Source organism: Phacochoerus africanus, chromosome 4 (assembly GCF_016906955.1).
Source record: "Phacochoerus africanus isolate WHEZ1 chromosome 4, ROS_Pafr_v1, whole genome shotgun sequence".
Classification (NCBI taxonomy): domain Eukaryota; kingdom Metazoa; phylum Chordata; class Mammalia; order Artiodactyla; family Suidae; genus Phacochoerus; species Phacochoerus africanus.
Genome location: NC_062547.1, coordinates 91,296,987 through 91,324,213, shown reverse-complemented (window position 1 = coordinate 91,324,213; position 27,227 = coordinate 91,296,987). Strand labels below are relative to the sequence as shown.

Here is a 27,227-nt window from a genome sequence, read left to right as displayed (position 1 = left end):
AGGGGTTGAATCGGAGCTGTAGCCACCGGCCTACGCCAGAGCCACAGCAACGCGGGATCCGAGCCGCGTCTGCAACCTACACCACAGCTCACGGCAACGCCGGATCGTTAACCCACTGAGCAAGGGCAGGGACCGAACCCGCAACCTCGTGGTTCCTAATCAGATTCGTTAACCACTGCGCCACGACGGGAACTCCCAGAATAATTATTATTATATAAGATTTGATACAGGCGTTCCCATTGTGGTTTAGCAGGAACAAACCTGACTAGTATCCATGAGGATGTGGGTTCCATCCCTGGCCTCACTCTGGGTTAAGGATCTGACATTGCCGTGAGCTGTGGTATAGGTCTCAGACGTGGCTCAGATCTGGCACTGCTGTGGCTGTGAGCTTCAGCTCCGATTCAACCCCTAGCATGGGAACTCCCATATGCCACACAGTTCAAATGGCTATACTTCCCAAGTCCATTATAGATTTAATTTGATCCCTGTCAAATTACCCATGACATTTTTCACGGAAGTAAGATAATTCTAAAATTTATATGGAACCATGAAAGACCTAGAAGCAGTCCTTAGGAAAAAGAACAAAGAAGGAGGCATAACCCTCTGAGATTACAAACAATCCTACAAAGCTAGAGTTTAAAAAAAAAAAAAAATGTGTAAAACACAGGCAAAAAACAGACATATGGGTCAGTGGAACAGAATAGAGAACCCAGAAATAAACTCACACTCCTTTGGATAGTTAATCTTTAACAAAGGGGACAAGAATATGCAGTGGGAGAAAAGACAGTCTCTTCAGCAAGCTGCATGTAAAGCAGTGAAGTTAGAACTCATCCTCATACCATATGCAAAAAAATAAACTCAAAATGGCTCAAAGACCTAAAAATGTAAGACATGATACCATAAAACTCCCAGAAGAGAACATAGGTAAAATGTTCTCTGACATAAATCATACCAGTATTTTCTTAGGTCAGTCTCTCAGAACAGTAGAAATAAAAGTAAAAAATGGGACCTAATCAAACCTAGAAGCTTTTGTACAGCAAAGCAAACCATCAACAAAACAAAAAGACAACCTACAGACTGGGAGAAAGTGTTTGCAAATGATGTGACTGACAAGTGCTTAATTTCCAAAATATACAAACAGGTCATTAAGTTCAATATCATAAAAACAACTCAATCGAAAAAATGGGCAGAAGACCTAAATAGATAGATGCAAACTAGTATATATAGGAAGGATAATCAGTAAGGTTCTACTGTATAGTACAGGGAACTATAGTCAATATCCTGTGATAAACCATAAAGGATATGAAAATATGTATATATATATGTATAACTGAATCATTCTGCTATATAGCAGAAATTAATATTGTAAATCAACTATACTTGAATAATTTTTTTTTTAATGAATGGAAATAGATCAGTATGGTTCAGCTCATTCTTCAATATACTTTTATTTTGCTGGTGGTTTGTTTTGCCCAACCCTGCCTCCAAATGTATGGGCTTCATGGGCAAGAGTTTTATATTGATTTTCTTACGCCCCTCTCTTGTAGTAATAGCCTTATGCTAGCCACTCAGTTAATCAACATGACTATATTTACCTTTTTTTCAACAGGTGAACGGAAGAGTCCTTATGTTGCAGTATGCTGTGTTGTGATGGCCTTCAGCATCCTCTTCATACAGTAGCTTGGAAAAATGTCAGAATTCAGTTGCCAGCAGATTTAAATATGAAAGAAAGGACTTATCTGCAGAAAATAATGGAAAGGATGGTTAACCCTTTTATCTCTCAACATTGAATGAGATAAATTTCCAGCTACTGTTCTCTATTTTTGTTATTGGACCAATGTTCTATATCAATTAGGATGTAAGCATTTAATACTCAGTGTTTAAATATGTATGTAACAATCAACCTCAGTACTGTCACTACAATATTACATTCTGCATATGTCATTCTCTTGTGTCAGATACCAGTTTTTAGTGAGGTATCTTTAAGGCACATAGTAGAAAACAAAATTAATTACTCAAGTTCCTTTCACTGTGATTTGGAAATGATAAATCTTCAGAGAATGAGACCTTTTTTTGGACTAGCTTTTTTTCTGGGGAGAAAAAAAGGTTCAATTTGTGTTGGTAAGGATTGCATTCATATTTAATAATGCTTGCTTTTCCTCTGGCCACACCATTTTGAGCATTAACCAGAGTACCTCTACTCTTAGCAAACTAGTTTATTACAAGTCTTTAAACTATTTTTTAAAAGCCTATGCAGTTCCTTAGGAGGAAAATAAATGAGGTGTGACTTAAAAGTAGTATTGAGAAAATGTTCCTATTTAACATAAAAGAATTCGGAATACCTGTGTTATAGCCTCTGATACCACTCTTGTTAAGTATGGATAAATGTCTTAAGCATAAATATGAGAAGCTAACTCATCCTCTAAATAAGACTAAGACCACATACTTAGAGTTCAAAAGAGCTAAACAGAACAATTATACAATGATAATCCTCTGTGTGTTTTTCATTCTTTCTTAAAAGGTGTCAAACCTCCACATTTTAATTACCCCAGTATGCAAAGTGTGTTTTTGTTATTTAATACAGCACTTTAAATCTAGTTTATGTTTTGTCTGTCAGCTTGATGTGGAATCTTGTGTAACTTATTAAGTGGTGATAAAGAGTTTTCAAATCTACTTATCCATATACTATGGCATAAATGTCTTTGAGCTTTGATGATAAAACCTTCAGTAATTTTCATCGAGGCAAGAGAAACACTGGAAATGTGACAAATTTTTCAGTAGAGCAGTTATACATTTATGGTTAACATTTCTTAAGTTTCAACCAAAATTCAGTTAAAATTTCAAAGCTAAGAAAACTTAGCTAAAAATTGCCCACTATAGCTAGTATTAATTAGATGTTGTTCTCAGCTATTAATTCCCCATAAAGGTAAAAAGAATAACTGCCCCCACCCTTTTTTAAGAAAAAAAAATTGTTTAGAACTATTTAAAAAATGAGCCTACTGGTAGTTCTGTCTGTAAAAACAAAGTACTTAAAAAGAATTCTAAGAAATGCCTAAGAGGGAGTTCCCGTCTTGGCGCAGTGGTTAACGAATCCGACTAGGAACTGTGGGGTTGCGGGTTCGATCCCTGCCCTTGCTCAATGGGTTAACGATCCGGCGTTGCTGTGAGCTGTGGTATAGGTTGCAGACGCGGCTCCGATCCTGCGTTGCTGTGGCTCTGGTGTAGGCTGGCAGCTCCTAGCCTGGGAACCTCCACATGCCACAGGTGCAGCCCAAGAAATGGCAAAAAGACAAAAAAGAAATGTCTAAGAAAAACTTGTTATGCATTGCCTGTTTTTTTTGCAGAAGATGAAAGCTGCTGTAGGCTGTCAATATATTTGTTTATTATACATTTCTGTCTTATCTATAGCTGGCTTAAAGTGGTGTATTTTGCTTTAGATAGGTAATCTGGTTATGCTAATTGTTCTCCTACTCTGCACTTATCTCTTGGGCTTTGTATTAGGTCAAGGATTTTCAGGGTATCCCAAAAATAGGACTCTTATCAGCATATACATACAAAGTAAGTCACCTTTCTGGGTTTACTTTCTAAGTGGCCATCTGTTGTCCAATTCTGCTGCCAACTAAACTTTTCTGAAAGCTATGTCAAACTGATTTTTTTATATACTAACAAATCTAATATGAAAGAGGGAAGAAAATTCTAGATAATCAGTTCTAGGACATTTCTTTTAAGTTGGCATTTCAGAGGAGGTAGGTGGAAAGTAAAGAATTTCTTTGGAAAATTGTGGTAACACATAAAAATTTTTTTTACTGTGTGTAGATGATAAACAGAGTGGGAGGCAGTTTATTTTGACCCCAGGCATTCTGACCTTTTGAAACACAAGCTCTTTGGGAGGTGGAGAAAGACACAGGATTCTCTGAAGAAAAGCAATTAACATTTTCTGTAATATATTTTTTTTCCAAAGACATACCACTGAATCCTGTTCTCTAACCCAAAGGGCAGCGTAGGTAGTTTTAAGCCCACAGAATATTCACATATTCCTTTTGTGGTCTTGGCATGGTGGGAGTGTGCAAAAAAGGATTGAGGATCAATTTAAACATTAGATGGACTGCCTCCATCACGTAGTCTTGTAGCAGGGCCAGATGGCAAGGTGGACACTAAAGTCCACAACTTGCCAGATTCAAATACTCTCCCTAATCTCCTTCCTGGCTCCAGAATCTTTTAGTTCCATCTTCCCTGCATGTGTTTTGTGCTGATGTTTAGTTCCTGATTGGCCTTGCCTGTGCCAATGGCAGGAGCCTGTCTTCTTGCTAAGCGGTCTTAAAAGATAGTCAATCAAAAGGACACACAGTCTGTTGAATTCCCTCTGTGGCTTAAAAAGTTAAGATTCAAGCCCATTATTTTGTTAATACCTATGCTGCTGTGCCAGGCACTATTATCCCAGATGTTCTTAAAAGGTCAAATTCAAAATAGCCTTTTTATATGCTGGGAAAAGTAGTCATATGTAATGTGGAATCGACTCCATCGTGTTAGTAAAATGTGGATCAGTCTAGTTCTAACTGGGAACAAAATAAGAGATTTTAGAACGTCAAAAGTGCACAGATCTCTGCATAGTTTTGTGAAAAAGACCTAGCACTTATGAATTGAGTATTTATTATTTTACCTATTTTCTTTTTTTGGTCACACCCATGGCATGTGGATCAAACCTGCACCACAGCAGTGACTTGAGCTGCTGCAATGACAACACTGGATCCTTAACCCACTGCACCACAAGAGAACTCCTATTTCAGTGTTTTTAGGAGGCATTTATAGAGTGGTTTCAGTATATTACTACTGAAGATAGAAAGATAAGTATACACTTTTTCCCTTTAGTGCTTCTTAATAGTGATGAGACAAAGGAAGTTACTTATATGAAGTGCAATGTAACAGCATTTATTATTGAGCTAACGACAGGATTCTAGAGGAAAATAAAAAGATGACAATCAGGGATATGAACCTCCTTCCAGAGAAGCAGTGCTTCAGCTGAATTTAAAAGCAACTTACAAAGGCACCAGAGATATATTGTGAATCATCAGGAGCTTGTGCTGCTTGGGGAGAACAGTTGAGCCTTGAAGAGCACAAGTTTGACCAGTGCAAATCCACTTATATGTTGGTCTTTTTCAGTGGTGAATGCTACAGTACTGCATGATCCCAAGTTGGTTGAATCTGTGGATATGAACCATGGTTATGGATGGCTGACTATAGGATATATAGGATTTTGGAATGCACAGATGGTTAGCACCTCTAACTCCTACATTGCTCAAAGGTCAACTGCCTTAAGATCTAAGCCTAGAAAAGTGGAGGTTAGATCCTGGAGGGTCTTTATTTTTCTCGTTACTATCTATTACCTACCTCAGAATTGAAGGTGAGTATGTTTCCTCCTGCCTGACCAAAAAAAAAAAAAAAAAAACCTTCAAAAAAATAAAATCCTCCCTTGGTGTTTCTGTAAACAAGGTAGAATATATACATGCCACCCTTATTTTGGACAAGAATACAGGAGTAGCCTCTCCAGAGACGCCTGCCTAGCAGAATAAAGCCAAGGTAACTTACCAGTCCAGTCAAATATTTTTAGCAACTCTTAGCTTATACTCTGTCAATGCCAAAAGCCGTCAGGATTGTTAAAGCACACATGTGCAAAAAAACGAAGGTGGTTGTAATTTCTACATTTCCTGAGTGCACAGAAAAGTTTTCAAATAGATAAGGATGTATACTCCTTCAAAACCTTTGAGAAGTTACTGGATCACAGGAAGCTGAAAACAAGAATGGAAGATTCTTAGAGACTCCTCTTTACTTTCTTTGTTATCCAATAACAGCAAATGTTCAAAATATAAACAGCTGAGTAACAGCTGTATGGTGAATACTGCACAGCCTTGTTATTCTTCATCAGCAAGTTACTACCAGCTTCCAAAAATAGCTTCATAATTATGTCATTTATATACCACCTTCCATGGATTCTTTCACTTTGCTCTAAACCAGTTCCACAATGGTAATCTGAAATGCCACTCATCAGAAGAAAGAGGAGAGGTAGAAATATATTTCCTATGGTTTTGAGAGTACAGAGAGTCGTCATACTCTCTGGCTAGTGCTCATGTCTTCGGTGCATAATAAAGATCAAAATGAACTCTCAAGAGCTTCCTAGTTTTGTCTTACTGTCAGATGAGTGAAAGTTTTTTTAGGGGTTAAAAAATTGAAATTGCCACCTTTTGAGTAAGATGGGAACAGAGAAATGTTTCTGTTGGTTTTACCTGCATTTTATTTCGTGGCTGGTCATGGTTTGGGAAGGTGTTTGGTTTGGTTTGGTTTTATGGCTGCATCCACAGCATATGGAAGTTCCCAGGCCAGGGATTGAATCCGAGCCACAGCTGTGACCTACATTGCAGCTGTGGCAGTGCCAGATTCCCCGAACCCACTGCACCGGGCCAGGGATCAAACCTGAAATTCTGCAGCAACCTGGGCCACTGCAGTCAGATTCTTAACCCACTGAACCATAGCAGGAACTCCTGGGGGTTTTATTTATATCTTAAAGCTATTCAACCTATTACATTGTTATTTCTTTGAGCCTTCAAGAGTCCAAATGTCTTGCTTTGGATGTGAAGTCATGAATTCCCCCAGAGATGGTAGAAATCCAATTCCAACTGATAATGACAATAAATTGTTGACAGTGACTTTCAACCTGTCCTTAACTGAAAGCCCTCAGATGCCCAAACTTTCCAGCAAGTAGTAATCACAAGATCTGTGAGCAGTGTCCATCAACGTCAGATTATTCAGCCAACTTACACCATTTACTGAGACCTAAGAAAAAAACATACATGTACTATGTGCCTTGCTTTGGGTAGCATGGTCTTCCCAAGACCCAGCTAACACAGACAAACCTTTGTTGGACCTATTACTGGACAGAAATTACTTAACCAAATGAATTTCAACAACTATATTTTTAATTGCATTTTGAACTCAAAAAGGACTTTAGATGCAAATAGAGAAACAGTATCTTAGTTGTATCCTTCAATGTATATTATAAACTTCCCACACTGCTCCATTATGTGGAATGATGTGGAACTATAGAGAAAAATCACTCAATTTTCTGATTTCTAACTCAGGTCAAGAATTCAAAATGACTTTGCTTGAGATTATTGAGTTTAATATAGTAGGAAGGAAAAAATGTTTTTTCAATTCAGATGGTTTTCATTAATATCCTCAACCATAACAGATTTGCTGGGGGGAAGAAAAAGAAATATAAATATTGGAAATAAGGGTAAGTCACTTCACACACTTTGTGGAAGATGAGAACACTCAGGAACTGCAAATACCCAGACACTACTACTGTCTGAACTTTATTTGGCAAAGGAAGTAACCCAGGAGCAAATGTGTAGTGATGGAGGGTTTGTACCCAAATTTCCAAAATGTCTAATTTATAAACCACTTCACCTTTTTTGATCAAATACTATGTGCAGGCTAAATGCTGGAAAAAATGATGTGCAAAGATAGTAAACTACTTGAAATAAGGACACATTTAAGGCATTAAAGATTTCAAGTAAGCCAGCATGAAAGAAGGAATATTTGCAGTAGTGAAGTTTTAAAGAAAAGTGATCTGCAGGCTCAGAATAACACCCAGAGATTTGACCTTGGAACTGAAAGCTTGGAACATAGTAAGAACACTCAATAACATTTCATTAGGGCCTTTGAAAGACAAAAAATTAGATTTTCCTTTAGATTTTATTTAATAAAAATACTGTTTATTCCTTGCTTGTTTTTTAGCTAATGTTATTCACAAATGGAGGAACCTCCGTTAAACCTTGGAAAATGATGAGAGTACAATGACTTATAAAATATGTTTTTAAGAAGTTTACAGTATGAAATTAAAAGATCTGTAGAACACAAAATATAGGGTAATAAACTTGGATGAGTTTTCAGAAAGTTTAGTTTTATGAGTGTATAATCTAAACCTTATTCATATCTCTATTAATGGGTAACTGTTCTGAGCTCTTAGGTAAATCAAAGCTAAAATAACGTAGTAACATAGGTCTAAACCCATAATGCAAAACTGTGTTCATACTACTAGCAACTCCAAAACTAGCTGAGGTTTATTTTTAAGTATTACCATCACAAACATACTTTCGAATGAGGTATAATTGAATCTTGTAGCAGAAATTGGACACAGGAAACTATTGAGATGGTTCCTGAATCCCTAGGCAATTAATTTGACTTTCCATGAAGAAAGAAATGTGGAATTCAGAGTAATCTTTATGCTCCCAAAGAATAAAAGGTTAATTTGCCTGACACAGCTGCCCCACAAGGTAGTTTCCTCCATTTCTCCTTTTCCATTTCTAGAAGAACCCTTTGAGAACTGGCTGCATGCCAGGCACAGTGCCAGTGTCAGGGTACAAAGTGTGGAACAAGACAAATGCAGCTCCTGCTGTCACAGAACCTAGATTCTAGTAAATCAGCTAAACAAATTAATTAGATAAGCATGCACAACCTCTAGTACAGTCCTTAAAAAAAAAAAAAAAAAAAAAAAAAAGCATGATTTAGATGGAGTGATTGAAGAAAGCCAGTCCATGAAGTTGACAGGCTAAAATCTGCAGACAAAAAGAACAAGAGCAGAAGGAATAGCATACCCAAGTACCCAGAGATGGGAAAGAACTTGGGACTTGAAGTGGTGGAGAAATTGGTAGGAAACTAATATAAACTAAAACAAAGAATGGTGTAAGTTGGATAGAAAAATGGGTCAAATTATGCAGTGCTTTGATCCATAGAGAAGACTGGTGGACTTTTGCAAAACTGGAGCAGGTGTCTATAAAGCTGCCCTTGCATCCAATATTGGAACTGAAGTCCTCAGGGCAGGTAATTGAGAAGGGAAGGCTAGAAGCTTCAGGATGGCCTGAAACCCCTGTCGTTGTTGCTCTGATCTTGGTGTCATGGACATCCTGCAGAAAGAAGCCAGTGCCCTTCGCTTTGGAGCCCAGGAGTGGCCCAGGAGTTAAACTGAAGAAAAAGTAGAATAATTCTAGGCCTAGCCATTGCTTCATGCTAACAATATCAGCATATCTCTGACAATATGTATGAGCTAACACAATAGTGGCTGCTTCACCTCTGCCCTCCAAATTTTACAAGAGACCCTCTTGTGGCCCACTCTAACCAAACTTTACAGGAAATGGAATTCTAGGAAAGATGGGACAAGCTAACCAAGCTGACACATTACAAGGGCGTCACATCCTCTTAAGATCCTTCTACCTGGCTCATCTCCCAGTAAGTCAAAAGCAGTTTTTTATCCCTTCTAAATTGTCTTCTCTCTCTGGGCTGCCTTATTTTTGTAAATGGTACAATTTTCCTTCTATGATCAAAACTTTCTAATCCCCTAAAACTCCTCTTTTATCTCTCACATCCTTCCCTTGCTCCCATCAATTTATTAATAATTTATTTCTATCATTTTCACCTCTGCAGTGCCTATCCCAGGTCTACGAGTTCAAACTCCCCAGGTGACTATACAATCCCACATATTGATTTCAGACTCAGTTTTGTATAAGCCTCATTCTGGAACCCCAGAAGTACAAGGGCAGTCTCCCCTCCAAAGACACGTACAGGAGAGTGAGTTATAGTGGAGGAGCTAGCATGGTGTTATCATTATTTAAACCAAGAAAAACACATTGTAGACAAGATGAAAGATCCAATAAAAATGTGTTCTTATTCCTGTTTCTAAAACTTTAACAGCTGGGCTTTCCCTTGCGGAATAATGTTACATAAATAACTCAGCCAGGAAGCAGAGGGGCTGTGAAGAAGTCCAACAAGATGATAGATGATCTTGGACACTCTGAATATCACACCCAATGGAGTTACAAGGAAATACATGGTCAGTGGAAGGTACTGGTGAGCTGGTGCTGGTATGAAAAGCAGACTTTACAGAACCTTAGTCATGTATTGCTAATTCTTCTACAATATTTTCTTTCTACTTTAGCATATTAACACTCTCTAATCTATTCCATGGGAACTTTTTCCTGCTCCATCCAAATCTGTCATCTTTTAAATAGTCATGGAAATCTAGAGAAAGAGGATTTCAGAGAACAAACTTAAGATTTAAAACCGAAAGAAACTGAATTCTTGTGTTTAATTTTCTCTTAAAGGGGACAAATATCCCTACATGCATCCTATTTAAGTATTTTTGTCCATATAACCTAGGTAGAGCTCATGTTACATTTCCTTCCACTTGCACTGAAGCATATAGTCTTAGTAGTGGCACAAATGCCAAAAGGCATTGTGAGAAAATACGAATGAGGAACAGAACTTTGGCCTAAGAAATGGAAAAGTGATGAGAAGGAGCTGCCAGTCTTTATGATAGATAGAGAATGGGGCAAGTTTCCTCATCTTTCTCAGACCTGAGTTAGATGATCTCTAAAAGGCTTTCCAGCTCTCAAAACTGAAGACTGTCCAATATGTATGGTACAGGTTGTTCTTCACTGTCCCCACTTATATTTCTCACCACTGGTTAAAAACAGACAAAGAGCTCTTAGAGAGTTAAGATTCATTTGTTTTTTCCAGATATATTCTTGGAAATGCCAATGTGGTTGGAAGTTCTACTTTGTGAAATGTACCCAGGAATTCACCTTGCCAGAAAGAATGTGAGGGCTCACTTCGATCATTTCAAAGAGTTATAGTAGACATTCTGTGATTGCAACAGTGATTATTTCAGTAGGAAATATTTAGGGAGAAAGTGCTCATTCCCCCTCTTTTTTTTTTAACCTAATCCTGAGATTAACCTTATCTATGATTATCACCAAGAATCAACTCACCTATTGGCTGCACCATTCAAAGAGAAATGTCCACATCAACTTGAAAGATGAGAAGGAGAAAAAAAAATTCCAAAGAAAATTACTTCTAGGCCTTTAATTGCCAATCATTTCCCTCTACTTTCTACCATCTGAATGTTTTTACTCATGATGATCCAAGGTAACAGGCCAATGGAGCTGCCCCTTACTTCTGATCACCTAATACAGAGAGACTTACTATGCAGGAGTGAGTCTATTACTTCTATTTTCTATTACTGATTCTTCCTTCTAAGAGGATGGTGACCTCTGAATGACAAGTTTTGGGATTAACAGATAGTAGATCAAGCACCTTCAGAATTATATGGGAGACAATTCCATGGCACCTTTAGTTTCAGACCTAAAAATGATTTAAAATTTTTTCTCACTACTCCATTTAAGTATACAAACTATAGAACTATTAGAAAATGCAAATAAACAAAAAGGAAAAAAATATAAAAGTTCCCAGTAATCCTATCAGTCCAAACAACCACAATTAACAATTCATATAAAAATATTTATATAAAGATATCCATGTAAAGATAAAGCATATAATTTACTTTTACAAAATGGGGTGAAATAGCACATGCCATTTTGTAGCCTCCCCTTTTAACAATCTATCACGAACATCTTTACACAAATTATAGGCTTTTGCTATTACACCATTTAAAGTAACTGGAGAGTATTCTGCTATAGAATGCAACATAATTTATCTAACCCTTGGCCTGTTACTGAATAGTTATATTATCTACAAATAATATATTATATGTAAAATATATATATGATGTATAATACGTACATATATGGTGTATATGTGTGTGTGTATGTTGTGTGTGTGTATATAGTTTGGCACTTTGGAAATGATACATTTAAAAGAGCAGCATGGCACAAATCACATCAGTATCCTCTAAGATTAATTTATATGACACAGGTACTTAAGTGAAATGGATATTCCAAGTTTCTACTTAGCTCTGTAAGAAAAGATCTTTTCTTCAAGGTAGGTAGCACATGTAGGCAAGAATTGTCTGCTTACTTCTGATTATTTCAAGGACGCTTGGAAATAGCTCCCCACTTCACCTCTGCCCACAAACTGAACTCACACCTTAAGAAGCTTAATATTCATATCTTAATAGAGTTGGGCACAATGCATTTTAAATAATTCCCTCCCCCTAAACTATGAGTCTTCAATAAAGTACCTGCATATGATCGATAGGGGAATCAGCTGATGAAGCACCATATTTGAATCCAGTTCTATCAAATATTGTAGGACATTGAGCAAAACAGACCAGTTCTCAGGCGAGGCAAAAGAAATCAGGCACCTGAGAAGTAAGAGAGGCAGAACGTCAGACACAAGAGCCTAAAAATGAGCTGAGGCCGTGGAATTATTGTAGAAGATTCTGACTGCTGGATGCAACAGCCCTCTATCCTACTGATGCCTCTGCTTCCACAGTTTTTCAGTCATTCAGAATGTAGTGGGGCAACTGCTTCATTTTCATAATGGAAGTTACGGGGGGTCAATTTACAAAATGTTTTGAGAGAATTCATTTATTTGTTTATTTTACAAAATCAAATATAGGAGTTCCCGTCATGGCTCACTGGTTAACGAATCCAACTAGGAACCATATGGTTGCGGGTTCGATCCCTGGCATTGCTCAGTGGATTAAGGATCCGGCATTGCTGTTTGCTGTGGTGTAGGTCACAGATGTGGCTCAGATCCCACGTTGCTATGGCTCCAACATAGGCCAGTGGCTACAGCTCCAATCAGACCCCTAGGCTGGGAACCTCTATATGCCATGGGAGCGGCCCTAGAAAAGGCAAAGCAAACAAACAAACAAAAAAAACCGAATACATATGTAGCCATTAAATATATACAGAAGTAGATTTCTGACCTGAAAAGATGCACGCAATATATTAAGTGATGAAATCTTTGTTATAAAACACTTTACGGAAAGTGATCATTTAGTGTAAAAAAATCTTGTATGTGCACACACATATATAGGAAAGGAGTTATAAAAATAAAGACTGACATGCTAATAATGGCTTTCTCTAGGAGGCAGGAAAATAAATGGGCTTCCTTTCTTTTTTAAATCTGCATTTTCATGGTAAACATAGAAAATAATTGCAAGCACATGTACATCTGAATTTCATGCTCTACTTTTTTCCTTCATGCTTATATTTTCAGGCCATCAAACTCTTTTCGCAATTTGCTTTATTGATTTTTCTCCTCTTTGTTTCCTTTGCATGAACATATAAAAGATCTTTGTCCTTTTATCTCCAAATCCAGTGCTCTCATCTTCCCTTTCCCCCTGCTTTCTCCTATACTCATTTTCTCAAACTAGATGTTTCATATGAATTTAGAGTATTCAAGGATGGACACTCCCTATTTGCCTCTTGAAACCCAGAATGTGAACAGTATTTACTAAACTTTCATCTATTGTGTAAATTCTAAATTCTTTGAAGAAGCACAAATGGACTGAATTTACCTCCTAATGCCCAACTTCAAGTACTTTCAACCATCAAGAAAAGTAAATCATTTAAATTTAGAACTGACAAGAAACAGACTTGGTTATCTCCAACATATATGCATTAAGACTAGTCTGCCAAGGGATTTGTGTAAAGGCAAAAGATAATAAACTTAAAATGTATACACTAGTCAATGAAGGCTTTACATATACAACACAGTGAGTGTGATCCAAGTTCCAGAAATAAATGCCTTGCACTGAATATAAAATTAATGCTAAGTAAATTATTTTTTTAAGTGATGAAACCAAATTCTTTTCTATCTTGAATGAAATGAAATGCATCTATCTGTGATTATATGGCAAAAATACATCAGCTTATAAAATCTCCTGATTCTCTGGTTTATCACTATAATGGCAAATATATCTCCATTCACATTACATACCTAATGCCACACTAGAGAGTCTACTATTTATTATACCATTCAATTATGTATGCTTTGAGGCTTTTGAAGAAATGAAACATTTGACAAGTCTTAGTAAAAAAAATCTGAGCATGAATGATTTTGTAGCAGTGATTTTTACCTTTGGACATTTAAATTTTTTTCTTTAATTCTATTCACTACTGAAACCAGGTTAATGAACTGTACACTGAACCCTATTATATAGAAGTTATAGCTAATGATTGAAATCTTCATTCTCACCTAATGATTTATTCCACCTTCCTCACTAGTTCTTAGCACATCAAAAGGGTATCAAACTACTAGCAATTAGATAAGGAATAGAAATGTCAAGGAGATATAATTTACTACTTTTAGGGTTGTTGATGAACATACTTTACTGACTGGAAAATGCTAATCACTCGTTTGAAAGTTAGCTTGCTCACCAATCCCATTATTCACACACATTATGGGAAAGTACAAATGATTGAAAGTTCTCAGAAGTACAAAATAAAGGAGTTTACTTGGGACCACTCTCAGAGGGCTACTTGTACAGATAGCAAGCATCTTTGAATTCATCTCGGTTTTTTTAAAAGCAGAAATTTTTAATACAGGAAAATTAAACAAAATAGAAGTGTCTCACCATTCACACTAGCACATAAAATACTTTCTATTTAATACTTGCCTAGGAGTTCCCATCATCGCTCAGCAGTAACAAACCTGATTAGTATCCACGAAGATGCTGGTTTTATGCCTGGCCCTACTCAGTGGCTTAAGGATCTGTCATTACTGCAAGCTGTGGTGTAGGCCACAAATGTGGCTAAGATCTGGCATTGATGTAGCTGTGGTGTAGGCTGGCAGCTGTAGCTCCAATTTGACCCCTAGCCTGGGAACATCCACATGCCCTGGGTACAGCCCTAAAAAGACCAAAAAAAAAAAAAAAAAGTACAAAATAAAAATCCCACTTTACACTACACAGATTCTCCTCCTCATCCTGCCCTAAGAACTGTGGACCCATAAACTAATATCCCTGCCTCCTCTGTTAATGTCCAGTTTTACTCTCTGTTTTTCCAAATCCTCCACTTCAAGTGAAATATAAGGATGATTCAGACAGGGTTCTTCTTTGAAAACAACACATACTAACCCAGATCAAATTAAGCAGGAAATAGTTATTGGAAGGATATAAGTTATTTTGTAGAATACTTTTTTTTTTTTGCCAGAAGGCACACACACACATAGACACACACACACAAAGGGAAGGAAATCAAACAAGAACATAGGGAAGCTGGGTAGCTAAAATCTCAGCCAAGTTAATGCCCTGGCTGAACACTGAGCCTTGTCACCAGCACTCCATCACTCATCCCTGAAAGCAGTCTCTCTGTGGATGAAATAAATTCTTCACTTTCTCTGCTTCTATGCATCATAGACTGCAGCTTCAACATCTCAAGAAACAGTGTAAGTCAATTGTTGCCACACCAGAGCTACATAACAAAGCACTCCAAAGTTCAGTAGCATGAAATAAAAATAATTTATTTTTGTTCATTTGTCTATGAGTCAGCAGGTAGGTGTGGTTAGCTGATCTAAACTATACGTGGACGTAGCTGGCTCCAAATCTCAAGTTGGGTTCCATTTAAACTCCTTGCCTCTCATTCTTTTTACACCAGTCAGCTGCCTGGCATTTCTTCTCATACTGATGGTAGAATCAAGATGGCTAGCAAGCCATACTATTGAAGTATGTTTCAAATATCTGATACAGCAAATGTATGAACATTTCATTGGCAAAAACAAATCATACAGCAATCCCAAAGTCAAAGGGGCATGAAAACATCCCATCTCTAATGAGGAGAGCTATGAAGTCATATAACGCAAGTTATAGACATAGGTTGGGATCAAGAATTGGGGCTAATATTTCAATTTATTCCAGTGACAATTACTTCTGGTCAAGTTTAGACCTTCTGATAGTTCCCTGGCTATCACAAAAATGAGTAGAGCAAGTTACCTGGCCCTTTCTAATTCTCTGGGGAGAATGGATCCTACCAGAAAGGGGTTCACATGCTAAGCATCCCATCAAAGGAACAAATATCTATTAAAAGTGCTCATTCATGGCTGATTGAAGACAAGATGGCAAAGAAGGACTTGAACTCACCTCCTCTTGTGAAAACATACAACTGCTGAACAACCATCCAAAAAAAAAAAAGGGAATGGAATCTACCAAAAAATATGTTTTACATCCAAAGACAAAAAAGAAGCCAAAAGACAGTAGGAGCGGAGCTTTAGTGATATAACCAAATCCCATACCTTCCAGATGAGCAACTCATACACTGGAAATAATTATATTGTAGAGGTTCTCCTGCTGGAGTGAGAGTTCTGAGCCCCACATCAAGTTCCCCAGTTTGGGGATCTGGAATCAGGAAAAGGAGCCTCCAGAACATTTGGCTTTGAAAGCCAGCAGGGCTTCAGTGCAGGAGCTCCACAGGACTGGGATAAATATAAACTCCACTCTTAGAGGGCACACACAAGGTTTCAACTGCCGTGGGTCCTAGAGAAAAGCAGGTACTCCATAAGAATCTGGACCAGACATACTTGTGGGTCTTAGAGGATCACCTAGGCAGGGGAGGGTTGGCTGTGGCTCACTGTGGGGGCAATAACACTGATCATGGAGGCCTCAGGAAATATTCTTTGGAGTGAGTTCTCCCAGAGGTCACCATTTTAGCACCAACATCTGGCCCCACACAATAGCCTGAAGGCTCTAGTGCTGGAATGCCTCAGGCCAAACAACCAACAGGGTAGGAGCACAATCCCACCCATCAGCAGACAGGTCACCTAAAGTCACGCTGAGCCCATAGTCAACTTGCCTCAAAACACACCCCTTGATGTAGCCCTGCCTACCATCTCCACTCATCAGTGGTAAGGCACCAGTTCCTCCCACCAGGAAGCCTGAACAAGCCCTGGACCAACCTCCCCCATCAGAAAGCAGACACCAGAAGCAAGAGGAACTAAATATCTGCAACCTATGAAACAGAGGCCACAGATACAGAAAGTTGGACAAAATGAGATGGCAGATAATACATTCTAGAATAAAGAACAAGATAAAAACCCAGAAGAAAAACTAAGTGAAATAGAGATAGGCAATCTACCTGAAAAAGAATTCAGAGTAATGATAGTAAAGATGATCCAAGATATTGGAAAAAGAATGGAGGCATAGACTGAGAGGATACAAGAAATACTGAACAAAGAACCAGAAGATTTAAAGAACAAAGTTGAATAATAGGATACCTGAAATGAAAAATACACTAGTAGGAGGAAACAACAGCTGAATAAATTAGGGACAAGCATGAATAAGTGAGCTGGAATATAGAGTGGTGGAATCACTGACACAAAACAAAGAAAGAAAAAAAGAATGAAAAGAAATGAGGACACTCTAAGAGAACTCTGAGACAATAATAAACACACCAATATTTACATTATAGGGTCATAGAAGGAGAAGAGAGAGAGAATGGGCCCAAGAAAAATATCTGAAGAGATAATAGCCGAACATTTCCCTAATATAGGAAAGCAGTCACTCGAGTCCCATACAGAATAAACTCAAAGAGGAACATGCTAAGACACATTATAGCAAATTCACAAAGTTAAAGACAAAGAGAAAATATTAAAAGCAACAGGGGAAAAGCAACAAAAAACATCTAAGGGAATCCCCATAAAGATATCACCTGATTATGTAGCAGAAACTCTGCGGGCCAGAAGAAAGTGCCACAATATACTTAAAGTGATGAAAGGGAGAGACCTACAACCAAGAATACTCTACCCAGCAAGATTCTCTTTCATATTTGACAGAGAAATCCAAAGTTTTGCAGACAAGCAGAAGCTAAGGAAATTTAGCACCACAAAACCAGCTTTGTAACAAATGCTAGAGGAACTTCTCTAGGTGGAAAAGAAAAGGCTATGACTAGAAACAAGAAAATTATGAAGAGGAAAGCTCACAGTAAAGAATGGAAATCATCCATACCCAATCATGATATCAGAACCAACAATCAGAGATGGGATCAAGATGTCAGATGAAGAGGACGTGGCACTCAATTTCTCCCACAAAGAAATAATAATAAAAAAACATACACATGTAACAATTTGCATAGAATGACTACTGAATGCTGGCATAATAACTCAGACTTCCAAAAAGGGCAAGAAACCCTCCACATAAATGGGTAGAACAAAAAAAGAAAAGAAGAAAGAGAAGAGAAAAAAAGGAATCAAGATGGGACCTGCACTCCCGTGAGGGAGCTGTTAAAGAGGAAGAAATCCACACCTTGGGAGGTGAACTAACTGACAGGGAGATCAATCAGGAAAGAGGGAAAGCCTCAAAGAAAAGTGCAGCAGCCCAGCTTGAGGAGGGCAGGCAGAGAGAGAGTTGTACAAACAATCAGTACCACTGCCCAGTGCACTACAGCCTGAGAGACTCGCACTATGGAGAGTAAGAAAAATATAACCAAAATGAAGCAGCACAGGAAACATTCCTGGCTAAAAGAAGAGGTGGATTCCCCTGAAGGAGCAAGCAGTCCAACACACACCAAGTTCAAAAAGGAGGTAACAAAAATACCAAAGGAATAAAGCAACACAGATTACTTTAAAAAAGGAACTAGAAACTATAAGGAGGAGCCAAGAAATATTAGAAAATTCATTTGCAGAGATGAAAGCTGAGTTAAAGGCTTTGAACAGCAGAAAGAATAATGCTGAGGAGTGAATAAGTGACTTGGAAGACAGGATAATGGAAATTACCCAATCAGGACAACAGATAGAAAACCAAAATGAAAAAAAAAATACAACATCAGAGATATATGGGATAATATAAAGTGTGCCAATTTATGCATAATAGGGATTCCAGAAGGAGAAGAAAAAGAAAAGGGGATTGGAAATAATTTCTATACTCTTAAATATGTTGAGGTTAGTTTTGTGCCCCAGTATGTGGTCAATCCTTGAGAATGTTCCATGTGTACTTCAAAAGAATGTATATTCTGGGAGTTCCTTCATGGCGCAGTGGTTAACGAATCCGACTAGGACCATGAGGTTGCAGGTTCGGTCCCTGCTCTTGCTCAGTGGGTTAACGATCTGGCGTTGCTGTGAGCTGTGGTGTAGGTTGCAGACGCGGCTCGGATCCTGCGTTGCTCTGGCTCTGGTGTAGGCCGGTGGCTACAGCACCGATTGGACCCCTAGCCTGGGAATCTCCACATGCTGCAGGAGTGGCCCAAGAAATAGCAAAAAGACAAAAGACAAAACAAAAAAAAAACAAAAAAAAGAATGTATATTCTTATTTTTTTTTGATGTAATGTCCTGAAAATGTCAATTAAGTCTAAATTTTCTATTACGTCATTTAGGATCTCTGCTGCCTTACTGATTTTCTGTCTAGAGGACCTGACCATTGATGTGAGTGAGATGTTAAAAATCTCCTACAATTATTGTATTCCCATCAATTTTTCCTTTTATGTCTGTTAGTATTCATTGTATGTATTTGGGTTCTCCTATATTAGGGGCATATATATTGATGATTGTAATATCTTTGGGATTGAAAAAATATTTGAAGAAATTATGGCTGGAAACTTTCTAGTCTAAAGAAGGGAACAGATATTGAGATAGATACAGGAAGCACAGAGGTCCTCAAACAGATCTACTCCAAGACATATTAAAATAAAAAAGTCAACAGTTAAAGATAAGGAAAAGATTCTATAAACAGCAAGAGAAAAACAAAAAATTAATTATAAGGGAGCCCCCAACAAGCTGTTAGCTGATTTTTCTACAGAAGTGCTACAGGACATAAGATATAGTCAAAGTTCTAAAAAAGGAAAATTTGCAAATTAGAATACTCTACCCAGCAAGATTATTGTTTAAAATATAAGAAGAGGTAAGGAATTTCTCAGACAAACAAAAACTGAAAGAATAGAGCTATACTAAACCCATTCTAAAAGAAATACTGAAAAGTCTTCTCTAAATAGGAAAGAAATGAGATGATATATGACAGAGGAAATCACAACTGGAAAGTAATCAAATAAGCCAGTATACAGATCAAAGAGAAGAAAAAAAAAACCTATTTGTAAAAGCAATGATAAATGCAAGAAACAGCAAAAGAATAAACTTGAAGAGGTTAAAAAAAAGACATCAAAATCATAAAATGTGGGGGAGGAGATAAGAAAATCTAGATTTTTGTTTTTGTTTTTAGAATGTGTTTGAGCCTATATGACTATCAGGCTAAAGCAAGGAGATATAGGATGGGGTTAATATACTTGAAAAAAACAGGGAAACAACAAATCAAAACCAAATGATACATTCACAAAAACCAAAAAGAAGATAAACAAGCATAAGATAAAAGGAAATTTAAATCTTTTTCAATTTAAAAAAGAAAAAGAAAGGAACAATGGAGAAAAATAAAATCAACTGGAAAACAAGTTTTAAATTGTATTAAATACATATTTATCAGTAATTACCTTAAATGTCAATGGACTGGATGCTCCAATCAAAAGACAAACTGGCAGACTGGATAAAAAGAAAAGAATCTACAATAGGCTGCCTATAAGACTGGGGAAAAGGACACATAAATTGAAAGTGAGGGGATAGAAAAGATATTTCATGAGAATGGAAATGACAGAAAAGCTGAAGTTGCAATACTCTTATCACACAAAATAAACTTTAAAATAAGTCTATAAAGATAGATAAAGAAGGACGAGATTTAATGAAAAAGGATGAAATGAGGATATTACACACATCAACATATATGCCCCTAATACAGAAGCACCCAAATACATGCAACAAATACTAACAGGCAAACAAAAAGGAGAAATTGATGGGAATATGCTAAAAGTAGCAGACTTTAAACCTCATTAACATCAATAGGCAGATCTTCTATATAGCAAATCAATAAAGCACCAGAAGTCCCAAATGACACAATAGAATAGTTAGACTTAACTGATATTTTCAGGACATTATATCCAAAAAACAAAACAGAATATACATTCTTTTCAAGTACACATGGAATATTTTCTAGAATTGATCACATACTGAGGCACAAAACTAACATCAATCAATTTAATAATATAGGAATTATTTCAAGCATCTTCTCTGACCACAATGCCACAATAACATGAAACTAGAAATCAACCAGAGGAAAAGAAACAAGAAAAAGCCTACTACATGCAGACTAAACAACATGTCACTAAAAAACCAATGGGTCATTAAATAAATCAAAAGGGAAATTAAAAATATACCTTGAGACAAATGACAATGAAAACACAACCATATAAAATATATGGGATGCTGCAAAAGCAGTTTTTAGAGGGAAGTTCCTAGTTATACAGCCCTTTCTCAAAAAACAAGAAAAATCTTAAATCAACGACCTAACCTAAAAGGAATTAGAAAAAAAAAGAATAAAACATCAAGTCAGCAGAAGGAAGAAAATCATAAAGATCAGAGAGGAAACCAATAAAATAGAGATTCAAAAAACAATAGAAAAAAAATCAACAAAACCAAGAGCTGGTTCTTTGAAAGGGTAAACAAAAGTGACAAGCCTCTGGCCAGACTCACCAAGAAGAAGAGAGAGAGAACTAAATAAACAAATCAAGAAGTGAAAAAGAAGAAATCTCAACAGATTCTGAACAAATTAAAAACACCTTAAGGGAACACTATGAACAATTATATGCCAACAAATTTGACAACCTAGAAGAAATGGAAAACTTTCTAGAAACACATAGCCCGCCAAAACTGAATCAAGAAAAAAAAAGGTCATTTAAACAGACAGATCACTAGAAATGAAATTGAATGCGTAATAATAATAAAAAAAAACACTCCTTACAAACAAAAGTCTAAGACCAGATAGCTTCACAAGTGAATTCTACCCAACATACAAAGAAAAACTTATATCCATCTTTCTTAAACTTTTCCAAAGGATTTAAGAAATAGGAACACTCCCAAAGACATTCTATGAAGCTACCATCACACTAATACCAAAACCAGACAAAAATACTGCCAAAAAAGAAAATTATAGTCCAATATCTTTGATGAATACGAATGCAGAATTTCTCGACAAAATTTTACCCAACACATAAAAAAGATCATACACCATGACCAGTGTGATTCATCCCAAGTTCACAAGAATGGTTCAAAATATTCACAAATTAAGCAATGTAATACATCACATTAACAAAAGAAAAGTCAAAAATCACATGATCATCTCAAGAGATGCAAAAAAGCATTTGACAAAATCCAGCATTCATTCATGATAAAAAAAACTCTTACCAAACTGGATATAGAGGGAACATATCTCAACATAATAAAAGCCATTTATGACAAACCCACAGCAAATATAATACTCAATGGAGAAAAGCTGAAAGCCTTCTGTTAAAATCTGGAACAAGACAAGGATGCCCACTCTCATCACATTTATTCTACATAGAATTGGATGTCCTAGCCACAACAATCAGACAAAATGAAGAAATAAAACATATCCAAATTGGAAGACAAAAGGTAAATTTGTCACTATATGTGGATGATATGATCAGAATGGCCATAATTAATAAGTCTACAAATAACAAATGCTAGAGAGGGTGTTGAGAAAAGGGAATTGTTTTTCACTGTTGGTGGGAACATAAATTGGTACAACTACTATGGAGAACAGTATGGAGGTTCCTCAGAAAACTAAATATAGGATTACCATATGATCTAGCAATCCCACTTCCAGGCAAATATCCAGACAATATTTGTACCTGTATGTTCGTAAGAGGACTATCCACAATAGCCAAGACATGGAAACAACCTAAATGTCCATTGACAGATGAATGGATTAAAATGTGGTGTGTATACACCCCTCCCCCAACACACACACTAGAATACTACTCAGCCATAAAAAGAATGAAATAATACCATCTGCAGCAACATAGATGCAACTAGAGAGTCTCATTCTTAGTGAAGTAAGTCAGAAAGACAAATACCATCTGATATCACTTATATGTGGAATCTAAAATATGGCACAAATGAACCTACGTACAAAACTGAAACAGACTCCAGACAGAGAATCCACCTATCATTTTTGCCAAGGGGGAGAGGGGAAGTGGGATGGACTGGGAGTTTAGCGTTAGTAGATGTAAACTATTATATTTAGAATAGATAAGCAATGAGGCCCTATTGTATAGCATGGGGAACTATACCCAGTCTCTTGGGATATAACATGTTGGAAGATAATAGAAGGAAGGGAATGTGTGTGTGTGTGTGTATCTGAGTCACATTGCTGTACAGCAGAAATTGGCACAACACTGTAAAGCAACTAGTAAAACAGGTATGAACACACACAAAAAAAGCAATCCAAACACAATACTAAAGATAGTCATTAAATCACGAGGGAAGAGAACAAAAGAGGAAAGGAAGAACAAAGACCTAGAAAAAACAAATCAAAAACAGTTAACAAAATGGCACTAAGAGCATACATATCCATAATTACCTTAAATGTAAATGGAGTAAATATTCCAACCAAAAGACCTAGAATGGGAACAAAAACAAAGTCATATATGTGCTGTCTACAAGAGACGCACTTCAGATCTACGGACATATATAGACTGAAAATGAGGGGATGGGAAATTTATTCTATAGAAATGGAAATCAAAAGAAATATGGAATAGTAATACTCATATCAGACAAAATAGAGTTTAAAATAAAGACTGTCACAATAGACAAAGACACTACATGATGTTCAAGGAATCAATCCAAGAAGATAAAACAATTGCCAATGTATATGCACCCAACATAGGAGCACCTCAGTAACAACTGCTAACAGTCATAAAAGAAGAAAACAACAATAACATAATAATATTGGTGGATTTTAACACCTGACTTAAAGCAATGGACAGATCATCAGACAGAAATCAGCAGGTAAGCAACGGCCTTAAATGATGCTTTAGATCAGATGGACTTAATTGATATTTATAGAACATTCCATCTAAAACCAGCAGGATACACATTCTTCAGAAGTGCACATGGAGCATTCTACAGGATAGGTCATATGCTAGGCTCTGAAGCAAGCCTTCATAAATTTAGGAAAATTGAAATCATATAAGCATCTTTTCCAACCACAACACTATGAGATTAGAAATCAATTACACTCCCAAACTCATTCTATAGGGCCACTGTCACTCTGATACCAAAACCAGACAAAGATATAACAACAACAAAAAAAGAAAAGAATAGGCCAGTATTACTGATAAACATAGATGCAAAAATCCTCATCAAAACACTAGCAAAATGAATTCAGCAAAACCTGAAAAGGATCATACCCCATGATCAAGTGGAATTTATCCCAGTGATGCAAAGATTTTTCAGTATCTATCAGTGTGATATACCACATTAACAAATTGAAGACCAAATCCATATGATCATATCAATAGATGCACAAAATATTTTTGATAAAATTCAACATCCATTTATGCTTTTAAAAAAATTGTTCAGAAAGTATGCATAGAGAGAACCTACCTCAACATAATAATGGCCATATATGACAAGCCCACAACAAACATCATACTCAGTGGTGAAAAGCTGAAAACATTTCCTAGAAGATCATGAACAAGAGAAGGATGCCCACTCTCACCACTTTCATTCAACATAGTTTTGAAAGTCCTAGCCATGGCATTCAGAGAAAAAGAAAAAAAAAATACAAAATGGAAAAGAGGAAGTAAAACTGTCAGCTTGCAGTCATGATACTACACATAGAAAATCCTAAAGACACTATCAGTAAACTACAAGAGCTCATCAATGAATCTGGTAAAGATGCAGGATACCACATTAATACACAGAAATATGTTGCACTTCTATACATGAAAAATGAAAGATGAATGAAGAGAAAGAGAAATTCTGGAAACAATACCATTTACCATCATGTCAAAAAGAATAACGTACCTAGGAATAAACCTACCTAAAAAGACAAAAGACCTGCAGCATAGGTCAAAGATGCAGCTCTGATCTAGTGTTCTTGCGGCTATGGTGTAGCCTGCAGATGCAGTTCCTATTTTACCCCTAGCCTAGTAAATTCCATACACTCCAAGTGTGGCCATAAAAAGAAAAATACAAACAAAAAAACTCAAAATGGATTAAAGTCCTAAATTTAAGACTGGATAGTATAAAACTCTTAGAGGAAAACATAGGAAGAACACTCTTTGACATATCTGCCCCAACATCTTTTCAGATACACCTCTCAGTAATGAAAATAAAAAAAAATACACAAATGGGACCTAATCAAACTTAAAAATTTTTGTACAGCGAAGGAAATCATAAACAAAATGAAAAGACAACCCACAAAATGGTAGAAAATATTTGCAAACCAGGTGACCAACAAGGGATTAATCTCCAAACTATTAAAACAGCTTATGCAGGTTGATATACAAAAAAAAAAAAAAAAAACCGAACAACCCAATCAAAAAATGGGCAGAAGATCTAAATACACGGCCATCCAAAGAAGACTTACAGATGGCCTAAAAATCACATGAAAATCTGCTCAAAATCACTATTCAAGAAATGAAAATCAAAATGACAATGAGGTATCACATCATATGGGTCAGAATAGCCATCATCATGTTGGTGACAAATGTAAATTGTTACAACCACTATGGAAAACAGTATGGAGCTTCCCTAAAAGTCTGAAAACAGAATTACCATATGATTCAAACTCCTGGCCACATATCCAGAGAAAACCATAATTCGAAAAGATACATGCACCCTAATGTTCACTGCAGCACTATTTACAATAGCCAAGGCATGGAAACTACCAATTCCTAAGGGGTGTCTTAAACAGCTTCTATTTTTCTGCCAGTTCAATGGACATGAGGTACTAAATATTGAGACCATGAGGGTGTAGCCTGGCCACCAAAATGAAGATTTATGCTTAATAATGCCTTTTTTTTTTTTTTTTTTGCCAAAAAGCCACCAAAAAAACAAAACATGGTAGGTAGTCTGATTGAATTCAACAAGAAATAGACTTCTTCCTTCTGTGGAAGTTAGATTCTTACCCTCAACTCCGGCATTTTCCTGAAAATCATGTGGCTTTGAGTGATGTGTACTTGGCTTAAGTTTCCTGAGCCGGAACTTTCCGGAGTGCCAACCTAGCACAGTCTTCCTGCTTCTCCAGGACAGCCCCACACAGGGCTGATTCTTTCAGGTATGGATGACACCTGACTAGCAGAGCCAATCAGGTTCTTTCCCCAGGTATTTGAAATCTGGTTTGGGGAGACAATGGGACATGGAGTAAGTAGAGTTAAGGTTAATTAATGGCAACCTTCTGAGGAGATTCGCATGAAAACCCTTAAAAACTTTTTAGCAACTTTTCTACTCTGAAAATTTTATTATTATTTTTTTTTTGGTGAAATTAGCTAAATTTTATTTTTGTTGCTTAAAACTAAAATAACCATTACAAATACACTCCTTTGTGGGGGGGGCAGATCAGGGTTCAAGGACATGCGAGTTATCTCACAATTATTTGATATTATTTTATACCTACCTGAGAATCCAGGAAGAACATTGTCAAGTGCCCTTTCCAATAGTATCTTCCAGAATAGGTGGCTGGTTGAATGCTTCCCATCTTCTAACTAGGACAGAGACAACTAGATGAAGTCAAGCAATGGTTAAGTGATTCTGTCAAATGCTGGCAAACACAATATATGACTGAAATGGTGTCTACTCATGACTCTACTTGTAATTATGCTTATTTTTCAAGCATTTTGTATATATTCACATCATTTAAAAAGGAGTGTTCCTAGAAGATGCCTCAAGATATCCAGGTGTTTCTAAATAAGTCATATGGCATCTTCTATAATGAGAAACATGTGAAAGGTAATCAAAGGCTACTTAGAAATACTGCCAGCTTGCCTTGACAACCCATCCACTCCCTCAAATAGCCTTTTGCTATAAAAGACTGGAAAAAAATTTTATTCTGCCACATGAAGGGTTCATTAAATTAATGGTAATTAAGATTATAGCAATGGTTTAATTACTTGTTCTTTAATCCCTTACTCCTGGGTTTAATGCCTAATTGAAGTATATCCCATAAGAGAAAAGAGGAGAGGAAAAATTGATGAAGTATTTCAATGACTGCCTAAATCAAAGAATTCTATAAGGAACCTTAATTACAACGAACAAGTAATCCAGTCGATACAGATGTGGCTTAATCCAGAAGTATGATCTAGAACTGTAAATAGGACTCTGGTTGTTTACATATAGTTTTCTCAGCTCTAGCCTCTGTATTTTTGCTTTTGCCTCATCCTTCTTTCAGAATAGCATTAATGGCTACAACAATTAATGAATTTTCCCTCTTACCATATGTTCCACAGTGAAAGAAAGGGTCTCTTCCTCAGCTCCTGATGAAGAGCCGGTAAACACTTTCCCACAATTCTCCAGCAAAAATCTCTTGACGTTTCATTGGCCTAAATGAGAGCCTAAACCAATGACCATAACCAGGGGAAATCAGACACCCTGATTGG

General features: G+C 36.8%; 1 protein-coding gene across 1 annotated transcript in view; it reads left to right on the top strand.

Annotated features, from left to right (window-relative positions):
• Positions 1-6,164, top strand: part of TMEM167A (transmembrane protein 167A) — a 33,173-nt gene extending 27,009 nt beyond the window's left edge. Inside the window, exon 4 of the mRNA XM_047778228.1 lies at positions 1,610-6,164. Coding sequence (XP_047634184.1) covers positions 1,610-1,680 — 71 coding nt within the window. The 3' untranslated portion in view covers positions 1,681-6,164. The remainder of the gene's footprint in view (positions 1-1,609) is intronic.
• Positions 6,165-27,227: the final 21,063 nt, after the last annotated feature.